The 13,878-nt window shown below is 42.2% G+C and overlaps 1 protein-coding gene across 1 annotated transcript in view; it reads left to right on the top strand.

Annotated features, from left to right (window-relative positions):
- LOC126108707 (poly [ADP-ribose] polymerase tankyrase-like) overlaps positions 1–10,231 on the top strand; it is a 36,305-nt gene extending 26,074 nt beyond the window's left edge. The window contains exon 3 of the mRNA XM_049914024.1: positions 9,732–10,231. Within this exon, the coding sequence (XP_049769981.1) occupies positions 9,732–10,212 (481 nt within the window). The 3' untranslated portion in view covers positions 10,213–10,231. The remainder of the gene's footprint in view (positions 1–9,731) is intronic.
- Positions 10,232–13,878: the final 3,647 nt, after the last annotated feature.

The raw sequence follows: 13,878 nt of genomic DNA, 5'->3' as shown, positions 1-13,878 counted from the left end.
CCCGAATGTGCTCAAGATGGTCTGATGGGAATTGATGTTATTTTGTGACATCAAACCTCATGTCGTGATCAACCAGCTCAACCATGTAAGGGGGTCTACACACTCCAGTATGTAGCAGATGCACTCTTGTGACCATGGGAATGGGTCCACATAATCGATGTACAATTTCTCCATTTATCACATCAGATGCTAACAATTCTTGGCAAGACCAAGTACCTTGTTTGGTCATTCCAATACACATGGCTATGTGAAGTTCTCACTTATTTTCATCCTGGTTTTGAACATGGAAATGTTCTACTACTGGTGTCTTGTGATAGTATTATACAAGAGTGGTACTAAATCCTTAGCCAACACAGTACAGTCGCCACCAGGATCCCTGCTTGAGCAACGGAAGACATTCGTCTTTAAAAGATAAGGCCTAACTACTTTACTCTTCCTATTCTGTTCCTTTAGCTGACTAAAGGTGTATTGGCATCCTGTTGCTCCCTTACATCCTTGAATAATAGCAGACGCTCAGTCAAAATGGCACCCATAAGCTCTTCTGGCAAACGCTCTTCCTCCTCTGGGAAGGACTCTTCCCATTCTTCAAAGATTCTACCACCTCCATCGGCCACAACGTTATCACTACCACGAATATGTCTAACAGTAAATTTAAAAGTTGACAACCGAATGAATACCCATCATGCTATATGGCCAGCGCACTGCGGCCCAGCCTGCACCCAAGCGTCTGGTTATGTCTCCACTTTAAATTGCTGATGCTCTAGATAATTTTTTCTGTTGTAAATAATACAGCAAATGCTTTAACTTCATAGAAAGAATGTTTTGCGTAGAGAGGGATCAGCGCCCTGGAAGAATGTGGCACTGCAACTGCCTCACACCCTATCCCCCCCCCCCCCCCCCCCCACTGGTTCCACAGCCGTTTCAGACATCGATGGATTGGTTTGCACTATGACACCTCAGTTAAAATCTGGCTCAGCGAATACCGATGCTCTCGTTAAGGCTGTTTAGCCTCCCAAAGACAAAGTATTGAGAGGCCTTTCCTGTCTCATACCATTAAGTGGATCTGCCAATTGCGCAAAACTCGTCACAAATCAATGGAAAAAGTTCGTCATCCCGATAAAGTGAACCAGCTCCTTCACATTTGTTGGGTGAGAGGGGAGCGGCTGTCAAGAGTGAATGGTCAGTTTTCATCAATATTCATAAACTAGGTACTCCCAGAAAGATATCTCTAGCTGAGCAAATCATACTCTTGATTGTTTGACTGTGAAGCCAGTTTCCCTGAGCTGCTGCAGGACCTCTATAATATGCAGTAAGTAGTCGTCAAAGCTCTTACAAAGTATGGTCAAGGTAAACACAGTGGCTCTTGAATTTGGAAAAGCACCTAGTCCAATATACTTTGGATAACAATGTGGCTCCTGTGGACAATCCGGAAGGAACCCAATTGTATTCATAACAGTTACAATCTGTAGTAAAACTCGTTACTTGTGCCAAGGCCTTGGCCAAAAAATTTGCTTGGATGTGTGACTAGTGTCACCTTCTGGAAGCACCCAAAACATGAATGAAGACTGGACAATGGAATGGAGTGAACCATTGCCTTTGTGTTTAACTAACTCTAATCCACTACTGGATGCACTCTATCCTATCCTTCTGATGCTACAAGAATGGGCACCAGATAGAGTGATTGCAGTTGCTGAGGATTCCCCAACTACACTCACGTCTTGCCACCTTCAAGCACTGGAAGTCTACAAATCCTATACGAAGCCAATCAGGTTACTTTAACTCTCCAAATCTAAAAGCGCATATACACACACACTCCTTATTGAAACTTGCCCATATATACACGGTACATTTGACCCTGGTGTGCACTATTCGCATAGAACATTCCCTTCCCATTGTGTCAGATGCCTCCCCTACTCCGAAGCTGAATGCAGTTCTTGGCTTCAATACCTTTACTTTGGCCCCAGTAACTTCTAGCTACGGTCCAGCTGGGCTGTCCTCATAGCCTCCATAGCTCAGACAACTCATGCCATAAACTGAAAGTAGACAACACAGCAGGTAGAACCTTTCTGTACTGTTAGCATCGAAGCAAAGAGGACGTCAACTTTAGTTAATGGTTCGCTGGAAGCTGTACAGGTGAATGCAAACTGAAAGCGATTGAACGCAGTTTGCCCACCCACATCAGATAGACAATGGAGAGAATTTTCGTTCGCTGTTGCACATTTGCTTGTGTGCATGGCTGTATGAAGGAGGAGTTTTGTTAATGATGTGGATAGAACTGCAGCGGTATTTAAAGATGAAGTAAACTGTAAAGCATTCCTCGATTAAAATGCGGGAGAGACGTAATGGCGCAGCTCAAAGGTGCGTTTTTAATCAATATTATTGCGCTCCCTCGAATGGAAAGTAGAGTAAATGGGAACAGTTTCTTTATACAATACATAGTTAATTTGTGTGCTCATATTAAAGATGTGCTGGTTGTTTGAATTTTCAGATTGCACCAGAAATCAAACTTTAATTTGACTAAGTAGTTAATAACTCTTCTTAATGCGTTGTACATGACCATTACACTTACACATCCGTCAAGTCAGAAGTACATTGGATTGAATATATACGTACACTGAGGAACCAAAACGTGACCACTGGCCACCACTAGAATGTATGCTATTTGGCTGTGTTGTGGGCACATGACACGATAGTGAAAGTGTATAAGCAGATCAGAGGCTAGTGAGTACTCATTTTAGTGGTAGTATGGGCCTCAAAACGAGAGATCCAATATTCTAAATAACTTTGACAGATGGCAGATTGTTATAATCTGGCGCATGTGAATGGGAATTTCGGATATCTCTAAGCTCATCGACTGTTTGCTTGCTACTATCCTGGGCATCTATGGAAAGTATCTAAAGGATAGCGAAACTGTGAGTGAATTAAAAGGTGTTCAGTGCCTAGGTCTCATCACAGACTATGGAGGTTGGAGGCTTGTCCACTCAGTCAAGTATGATAGGAGTTAATCTATGGCAGAGCTGTTGACTACAGTACTGGAGCAGTCACGAGAGTTTTGGAGCACACTGTTCAGTGCACGTTGTTGAACATGGAAGATGATGTCAACGTATTCACATGTTGACCAAATGAAGTTGGGCACAGGTTCATAGAGACTGAACAATATGCCAGTGTAAATGTGTCACATGGGCGAATGAATCACACTTCATTGATGGTCATGCCTGGATAAGCCGTGTCAGTGAGGCAGCTGCTGTAAACATGCAGTGTTTATGGACGTAGCCACCGGGGCAATAGGCAATGGGAGACATTTCCTGACTTTCTATGGGACTTGTGGTGAACTCAGGTTGCTGTCTTGCCCACAACAACTGCCTGATCTGCACCCAATGGAACACATGTGAGGCCCCAACTCCATGCCCATAAACCACCGGCCTGTCACTAATGAGAGTTTTGTGACCTGTGAGTTGATACATACTTGACATATACCTCCAGAGCCCTACCAGAGATTTGTTGAATCCATGCCATGCTGAATCTTTGTTACATTTTGTTCCAAAGATGAAACAACAAACTCCATATATATATATATATATATATATCTGTGTGTGTGTGTGTGTGTGTGTGTGTTGGTCGGGGGGGGGGGGTGGATGGGTGGGAGTCAGAGAGAAAGTGGGAAAGACAGTGTGTGTGTGAGAGAATGAGAGAGTGTGTATGTATGAGAGTGTGTGGTTTGCGCCTGCAAACTGAGGTCTTGGTACACCTGACCCAGAAATGGCCAAGTACTTTCTCAGGTCACTCTGTTCCACGAGCGATTTTTGAGACAGGCGTTTTCATAAATGCAGGCAACTTGTGACACAGCAAACGCATTTCCAAAATTGGATACGTTGGTGGGCTAACTTATGCAAAATCCAAAATCAGGTGGACATTAATGGAGTACGCAAATGAATATACAGCATGGCAAAAAAAAGGACAGAATATCATTTTGCGCGTCTCTGCAGCCAATATCAACAGATACAGCACACAGTACGATTTTTTTAGCATTAACCTGACAAATGCCGTAATGATTTTAACAAAGTGAGGCAAGTACGTTGAAGACCACATTGTCTTTTCTCATTGATCATGACAATAAAAGAGAAAACTAATCACCAATAGAACAGCTAACTGGCTGGGACGGAATATATCGCAGTGCCAGGCATGGGAAGCAATTATACAACTAATTTTTACACGTTTTACCACTAAATATGTGAATTCAAAGAACAATAGCACTGCATGAGGCTTTTGTTACGGGAGAATTACTGAAGAATGTAATGACAGCGTACTACTCCCTTTCACCAAACACCAAATCTGTAAGATGATCAAATCATCTTCAAAAATAAAGCATTAAGCGTTGATGGAATGACTGTGAAGTTTAATGAGCACTTATTGTTGATGACTGACAGTTTCAGCTGAACCAATATTTCCTAGAGATTTTGTGGATGGGTCGTTGGTGTTAACATAAAAGAACAAAGATTATCACTGCAATATTGTAGACAAACATTAATCAGTGAGCATGTGTTATACATAGCGGACTAAAACCATTACTGAAAAAAATCAAGATGTCTACCAATACAGTATATCAAAATTTATTACTCGAATGATCTATTCAAAAAAATAGACAATTGTATTTTGCATCTTATCGACAAACCAGATGTAGCCATAATGTTCGTGAACTTTGGCAACATGTAGGAGTGATTTAACTACAAGAAGGTTTATAGATGATGCACAACTTTATAATGGATGATATCTCCATTAACATGCTCTTAACAGGCAGATTACGACACCTTTGTCAATAATAAGCCAGATTTGATAGTGATATACGTTACGAATAACTGGCATGGAAACCATCCCAAAACATTACAATAAATCTCTGTTTCCATCATGACAACAATATGTCACGAATATGCACATGAAACCAGTTTGCTCATCAGCAAGAAGCAAGATATGTGGAAGAGCAGATAAATTTTAACACATGTCCAAGTGACATAACCAAAAATTAATTACAAAAAATCTCACCTGACGGTTTCAGGTGTTACTTTTAATAGTCTAAAAATGAACCGCTTTAAGATGACAGAGATATGGTTTCCGTTAACTGGGAGCGTAAACTTTAGGCAATGCTTGCAACGATGAACGACCATGATATAAGAATTTTTCATGAGACAAAAAAAATTAATCGTCATGAATGCATATGCCATCAGTAAAATGAATTATTTTACAGCAGTCCTTCCACGATCCATCTCATTTGCTAACAGAACATGGGCAATGGCATGTTGCTTAGTGTGATGTGGCAAAATGTTCAACTCTGCCTTTGGTACTACAACACTACAGCACCCAGAATTACTACTGGTACTTGAGGCAGGTACTGGAGCTCAAGCAATGGTGCTGGACATCATAGAAGACAAGAAAACACTACACAAAACCACAATTCTATAGCCAAGTATCTCTTCATGGCGTTGTAGCCCCAAAGCACGACTTTCTTATCAACATAACATAATTAGTGATACGATCGCTGCCAGAGAGAAATTGTACTTCATTTTATCAAGTCTACATCTGCAATACATGTAATGATGTTTAATAGACTAATTGCTTTACAAAGCTGCATTATGGAAAAAATTGCTTTGATCAGGCGAGCAAGTGGCATGCATTCTAAATCGAGACTCAATCTTGAAACAAGTTGTAACTATCAATCTTACCCTAAGTAACGAAAAGGAAAATAGAAGATACACATGCTTCAGGAATAAAGAACTCATTATTATCTGTTAAAGTGAAAGATTGAAAGAAATGGGTACTGCAAGTACTGGCACTAAATAGGAAATCAGGATTCCAGTGCTGGTCTGGCACGAATTTTCAGTTGTTTCCAAAGTTTCTTTACATTTCTGGTGCCCAGTTTGCAATGATATCATTTCATATCAGTGCATTTGATTCATTTCATTTACTTTTCCATTATGTAAGGTGCCTTTTCACATATTGAACACATGATAAATGAATGATATTTTCTCATAAGACTCTTGGTGCTGCCAGCTATCATCAAATGAAGCTCTCTTATTTCTTACACAATATTTTCGAAGAACTATTCTTGTCAATGATGTTGATATGTGTGTAGTTTATGAGCAAAATAATGATGATGATAGGAGAAAGAAATTGAAACGTTTTGGAACATAGGAGATAAGAATGCCTCCTTATTCACACATGTGATTACTCAATGCCTTGTCCAGAAGGGCTACATCGTATCGACTGCTATCAGTGGAAGGAATGCCACTCACGAGACAGTGTGGTGTCATGTGGCAGCTCTTCAGAGAATCACATTTCACCTTTACAGTCACTTTCACGCACTGTAATACGTACACCAACATTCCAGCATACAAAATGGCTCCCACTAACTCATCCTTCCAGAATGAGCTAAGCATGGGTCGTAGAGTTGAAAGCAATGATGAGGCAGTGAGCTGCTAATTTAAGTTCTGAGCAAAGAAAAATCACTGTAATAGTGAGAGAACATGGAGGACAAAGTGTCTACAGACGTCACTGATCCCAACTACTTTTCAACTGATGACCATTAGAACAGCATTGGTGGATGTCTGTGTGTAAATCACCTTTGTTGCTCCATATGAGTGTGTGTGATTTCACAATTGACAGCTTTACCCACATTTGTAGGATCATTACACATGGCTTTCACATCTGTCACTACTTCGTGTGTTTTAAAATGAAATACTGCCTCTGTTATCATTCCATGTCATATTTTGCCTCCATGTAAACTGGTGCACACTCCAGAGGCAGCCAAAGTTGTATCACCTCCAACAAGGCAACACATAGGAGAGGGCTGTGGGGTTCAAAGTACCTCCAGGCATGACCAATGCACAGTCTTCCAAAATTCACAGTGACTATATCGCCACTTGATAGAAACTTCAACAAGCCTTCCACATAATTTTCAGAACTCTAAATTCATTTTGAATATGTGAACTGTATGAGCCCATAATGAATTTGTTTGTGCTAACTCATTTCGAGGTGAATTAGTGACATCAGCATCTGCATTTAGTAATGAAATTTACAGTAAAAGAACTGATGGTTTGGTTTGTAGATGTTGGATTTATCGGCTGTAACATTCCTCCTGGCAGAATGAGCAAACGACTATGTTCTTAACTGTCTTTGATTTACATATACGTTGCTGCACTTCACTTGTAAGCACATGTAACAAACGATTCGTGATATTAGAATGTAGATAATGTCTGTTAGGCTCACTGCAGTTAGTTGTCACGCGGCAGTGATGAGGTGATTGGATTATGGAAATCCACCAAAATTTTGGTTTACTCTCAGAGTCCATATGTTTTACTGATGGGTTTATATAAATGGAAACCAGAAGAACCTATTTAAAATTTGTGTCTACGTGTGTGTGCGTGCATGTGTGTGTGCGTGCATGTGTGTGTGTGTGTGTGTGTGTGTGTGTGTGAGTGTGTGTGTGTGTGTGTGTGTGAGAGAGAGAGAGAGAGAGAGTGAGTGTGCGTGGTGAGAGAGGCACAATTGCACTTTCCTGTCTGTCCATATCTGGGTGAACTTGGCTGTATGATTGTCAAGATTTGCATGGACATTCTCCCAGTGGATGCTTTATGTGGTTGCAAATGTGATAATTTGCATGTAGCAGGGCATACATAATATGTTTTAATGGATGGGAGGGAGCGCTGATATACTGTCATTATTATACACTCCTGGAAATGGAAAAAAGAACACATTGACACCGGTGTGTCAGACCCACCATACTTGCTCCGGACACTGCGAGAGGGCTGTACAAGCAATGATCACACGCACGACACAGCGGACACACCAGGAACCGCGGTGTTGGCCGTCGAATGGCGCTAGATGCGCAGCATTTGTGCACTGCCGCCGTCAGTGTCAGCCAGTTTGCCGTGGCATACGGAGCTCCATCGCAGTCTTTAACACTGGTAGCATGCCGCGACAGCGTGGACATGAACCGTATGTGCAGTTGACGGACTTTGAGCGAGGGCGTATAGTGGGCATGCAGGAGGCCGGGTGGACGTACCGCCGAATTGCTCAACACGTGGGGCGTGAGGTCTCCACAGTACATCGATGTTGTCGCCAGTGGTCGGCGGAAGGTGCACGTGCCCGTCGACCTGGGACCGGACCGCAGCGACGCACGGATGCACGCCAAGACCGTAGGATCCTACGCAGTGCCGTAGGGGACCGCACCGCCACTTCCCGGCAAATTAGGGACACTGTTGCTCCTGGGGTATCGGCGAGGACCATTCGCAACCGTCTCCATGAAGCTGGGCTACGGTCCCGCACACCGTTAGGCCGTCTTCCGCTCACGCCCCAACATCGTGCAGCCCGCCTCCAGTGGTGTCGCGACAGGCGTGAATGGAGGGACGAATGGAGACGTGTCGTCTTCAGCGATGACAGTCGCTTCTGCCTTGGTGCCAATGATGGTCGTATGCGTGTTTGGCGCCGTGCAGGTGAGCGCCACAATCAGGACTGCATACGACCGAGGCACACAGGGCCAACACCCGGCATCATGGAGTGGGGAGCGATCTCCTACACTGGCCGTACACCACTGGTGATCGTCGAGGGGACACTGAATAGTGCACGGTACATCCAAACCGTCACCGAAATCATCGTTCTACCATTCCTAGACCGGCAAGGGAACTTGCTGTTCCAACAGGACAATGCACGTCCGCATGTATCCCGTGCCACCCAACGTGCTCTAGAAGGTGTAAGTCAACTACCCTGGCCAGCAAGATCTCCGGATCTGTCCCCCATTGAGCATGTTTGGGACTGGATGAAGCGTCGTCTCACGCGGTCTGCACGTCCAGCACGAACGCTGGTCCAACTGAGGCGCCAGGTGGAAATGGCATGGCAAGCCGTTCCACAGGACTACATCCAGCATCTCTACGATCGTCTCCATGGGAGAATAGCAGCCTGCCATTGCTGCGAAAGGTGGATATACACTGTACTAGTGCCGACATTGTGCATGCTCTGTTGCCTGTGGTCTATGTGCCTGTGGTTCTGTCAGTGTGATCATGTGATGTATCTGACCCCAGGAATGTGTCAATAAAGTTTCCCCTTCCTGGGACAATGAATTCAAGGTGTTCTTATTTCAATTTCCAGGAGTGTATATTAAATATTTTGAATAAATGAAACTAATTTTCTCTAATTAGTGATGTATCGATAAACTTACATACAACTGGACTGAAATTTTTGCTACACTGTAGGGATATTATCTTCAAATACCTAGAGTCAAGACTTGTTTCACGTATTTCCTTTTTAAGTGGCAGAATGAATTATGGACCCATGCAGCTGGTGTTCGTTGTATTATGTGTACGTTTCAGCGAAGATAAGATATTGCTTAACAATAAAATCCTGAACTCAAAGGAAATCACGATTTGGAGCTAATTACGTCAAAATGTGAGAACTGAATTAATTGTGAGAAGGAATGTAGGAAGTTTTAATGGAAAGTGGATGAGGGCTACCTTATATGCTGATTGTTTTCAGCGCTCTATATTAACAAAGGAAAACTTGTAGTTTTAAAATTTGTCACTGGACGGATTCTGAATGTTACAGTTTCACATATCTGACAGTTTTCTTCAATTTTCTTGTGTGTGTGTGTGTGTGTGTGTGTGTGTGTGTGTGTGTGTGTGTGTGTGTGTGTGCGCGTCTGTGTGTCTAATGGTAGAGTGTAATAATGTCTGTGACTCGTACAGGAGCCTTTCTCGTGACGAGAAAGGCAGGAGGCTTATCCAGACAGCTCAGGGCGGTGAAACGGAAGAGCTGAGGGCTCTGCTAGCAGCGGGGGCAGACGTGGGGTCGATTGACGACGACAGGAGGACCGCTCTGCAATGGGCAGCGTGGGAGGGACACGAGGAAGCGGTGACGTATCTACTGGAGAGTGGAGCAGACGTGAATGCCCGGAACATCAGGCACAACACGCCTCTGCACTCAGCCGCAAGTGCTGGCCATGCGCCTGTGGTGAGGCTGCTTATGAGGGCCTCTGCTGACGCCAACATCAGAAATCTATCGGGATACACGCCGCTGCACTGGGCGGCGCAAGAAGGCCACTTACAAGCGGCGACTGTGCTGCTGGAGTTTGGAGCCAACATGGAGGCTAGGGACGATGAGGGGAATACACCCCGTCAGCTTGCCAGGAAGAACAACCATCAGCAACTGGTACAGTTGCTAACATGAAGCTTCCAGTTCTATAGTTCTACAGATATGTAACAACGTAAGCTCCATATATTATTTTCCCTTTCTTTTAAAATAAAGAATATAAAAAATTAGTCCTATTTTCATTGATTTGCACCAATCATTACATAGCAGGTAGAACTGATCTAGTAACACAACAAGAATGATATCAGGAGATAACCATACACTAATATAAGTACCCTTTCTGTATAGGAGACAGTACGAAAAATATTTATTGAGCTAACTTTATAGAAGTCAATAGCAAATGAAAAACATTCCCTTCGTTACCAAAAGACAGCAATAGTGTCTGAAGCGCAAGTTTCTCCTGGTGCATACATTGTTCAAATAACTTATGTGAATGCAGTTATGTGATGTCCTCATCAGTCACTGATGCTTTGGCAGAAGACACAGTCATTTATTTTTCAGTGCACAGATGGTAACATGGTGGCTGTCAAAGACGTCATCTGGCTCACACCCTATACGTTGTTTGAACTAATGTTCCACAATATTTAATTATTAATATGTCCTTGGTAGGACCATATATGATGATATGCCAACGAGTACACACTGCAGACTATACAGATTGCTATCGTTTAGGCTGAATGGTTTTGATCTCAGACGGAGTTTACTTCAGTGTAGATGATGGAATAACTTTCCTATTTAATTACATTGTGACGCTGTGACCAATGATCACATACGTATATTTGCAATTGTATTATCATTTTTTCTTTAATTACAGGGTCAAAGAACTAACTCAAGCGAATCCTTTCCCACAAAGCTTTGATGCTTTTGTCTTCTGTCGGCCTCCCCTTTTCACTTAGACGTCATACCAGCAGAGCGGCAGTAGGGGTCCCGCAGCAGCTCTGGCCGTATAGGTGTCGCTGCCGACTGTACCCTGACAATTCCAGCACGCACTCTGCCAGTATCTCATAATGGGAGAATGTTACAAATTTATGCAAGCATATCACAGAACTAAATACATCGCATGAGAGATGAATGCTACTCGAGTCTAGAAGAGTGAAACACATTGCCGTTTGTAGTGTTTATCGAAGTTACTACTACCATTACACTACATCATACACCTAACGTCAGCAATTGTACACTATGCGATCAAAAGTATCCGGACACCTGGCTGAGGATGACTTAGAAGTTAATTGCGCCCTCCATCGGTAATACTGGAATTCAATATGGTGTGGCCCCACCCTTAGACTTGATGACAGATTCCACTCTCGCTGCCATATGATCAGTCATGTGCTGAAACGTTTCTTGAGGAATGGCAGCCCATTATTCACAGAGTGCTGCACTGAGGAGAGGTATTGATGTCGGTCGATGAGGCCTGGCACGAAGTCGGCGTTCCAAAACATTCCAAAGGGGTTCTATACGATTCAGGTCAGGACACCGTGCAGGCCAGTCAATTGCATGGATGTCAATGTCACTTAACCCTAGGATGCATGGTGCCGAAAACACACACGAATGCATATGCAGCGCCTGCCCTAATTTAAAATTTTCCTGTTTTCATTTAATCATTCTTTGGAGTTAAATTTATTTCTGTCATATTTATTGTCATATTGAAAGATTCCTAAGATACAATAACAGGATATGGTGGTCCTGATTGACATTTTATTAATTTTTTAAAAAAGCTCTAAGAGAGAATTTTTATTTGTTACATACATTTACATACAACATATACAAATAATGTTATTAATTCACTTATAAGTTGCAGTTTACATTTTATAACATTTATTACAACCGATTTCTTTAATTAAAACATACTCATTATTCACAATACAGGGTGATTCAAAAAGAATACCACAACTTTAAAAATGTGTATTTAATGAAAGAAACATAATATAACCTTTTGTTATACATCATTACAAAGAGTATTTAAAAAGTTTTTTTTTCACTCAAAAACAAGTTCAGAGATGTTCAATATGGCCCCCTCCAGACACTCGAGCAATATCAACCCGATACTCCAACTCGTTCCACACTCTCTGTAGCATATCAGGCGTAACAGTTTGGATAGCTGCTGTTATTTCTCGTTTCAAATCATCAATGGTGGCTGGGAGAGGTGGCCGAAACACCATATCCTTAACATACCCCCATAAGAAAAAATCGCAGGGGGTAAGATCAGGGCTTCTTGGAGGCCAGTGATGAAGTGCTCTGTCACGGGCTGCCTGGCGGCCGATCCATCGCCTCGGGTAGTTGACTGTTTATACCAACGTTTAATACACCAGCTATCAGGAGGTTTAACACCATACGTCGTTCGAAATGCACGCTGAACAACTGTCGTCGATTCACTTCTGCTGTACTCAATAACACAAAAAGCTTTCTGTTGAGTGGTCGCCATCTTAGCATCAACTGACGCTGACGCCTAGTCAACAGCGCCTCAAGGGAACAAATGTACAACTAAATGAAACTTTATAGCTCCCTTAATTCGCCGACAGATAGTGCTTAGCTCTGCCTTTTGTCGTTGCAGAGTTTTAAATTCCTAAAGTTGTGGTATTCTTTTTGAATCACCCTGTATTATGTATATAGGCAATATTTTGACAAAAAGTTATTATTCACTGTTCACACAAAATTTCATTTTTCTTATTTTTCAACAAGTGCCAAACAAGAATCACAAAGAACGCCACTATGTTCCTTACAAATGTTGGTTTTACACTTAATGCATATCATAGTACTTTTCCTGTGTTTATTATATGGACAATAATTGCATCTCCTTCTTTTTCCTGAAACAGGTAGTTGGTTCGGCCATATGACATCTTTTTGAATACCACATCTTTGCATGGCATCAGCGATTTTCTTTGGAAGATTAGGGATATGAATTCGAAGTTCCATTAGAGGTCTTACCATTTCCTCTGCTAAATCTCTTAGGAACAAACGCCTTTTATCACTTCTTCCACTATGGTATGTCAGATGTTGGGCGGAAAATAAAATTTCACTGTTCATTCCTGCGACGTCCATCATATTCATCCATAATGCAAATGGCCATCTTCTTGTTTGTGTCTTGCAAGTGTAATAATGAATTTTCTGGTCCATTTGATCTACTCCACCCTTCGTAGTGTTATGGAACTTTATTATATCTGGTTTCTTTTTTGCATGAGTTTCATCAATGTTTCTGTCGTGATATATGGTGCTAATGAGAACTACAGACTTTTTCCTTTTTGGGAACATAACTCACCATTGCAATGTCACCTCTAAATGCAAACAAAGAGGAATGAATCGCTCTTGAGGCAGATGGTTTCATCTCATTAGGAATTTCTGGTGTATTTTGTTTGATTGTTCCCACCACTGTAATTTGCTTCTGAAGCATCTCTTCTGCCAGCTGCACACTAGTAAAGAAGCTGTCAACAGTAATATTTTTTGATGATCCTTCAATGCTTTTAGCGAGATCTTTCTCCACATTCAATCCAAGATTTTTCTGAATAGGTTCATGGGGCTTCCTTTCCGTGTAAACAATTCCGTCTAAAGCATATGCAAATGTAGCATCACACAATCAAAATATTTTTATGCCATACTTGGCTGGTTTAGAGGGCATATACTGGGTGAAGCTGCATCTTCCACGAAATGGGACTAGCTGTTCGTCAACTGTGAGCAAATCATTGGGAATCATTCTATTTCTACACTTGTCAAGAAATAGTTCCCATACATAGCGAACAGCTGCAAGTT

This window comes from Schistocerca cancellata, chromosome 11 (assembly GCF_023864275.1).
Source record: "Schistocerca cancellata isolate TAMUIC-IGC-003103 chromosome 11, iqSchCanc2.1, whole genome shotgun sequence".
NCBI classification, from domain to species: Eukaryota; Metazoa; Arthropoda; class Insecta; order Orthoptera; family Acrididae; genus Schistocerca; species Schistocerca cancellata.
Note: the sequence above shows the minus strand (reverse complement) of the source record. Positions and strands in the feature narration are given on the sequence as shown.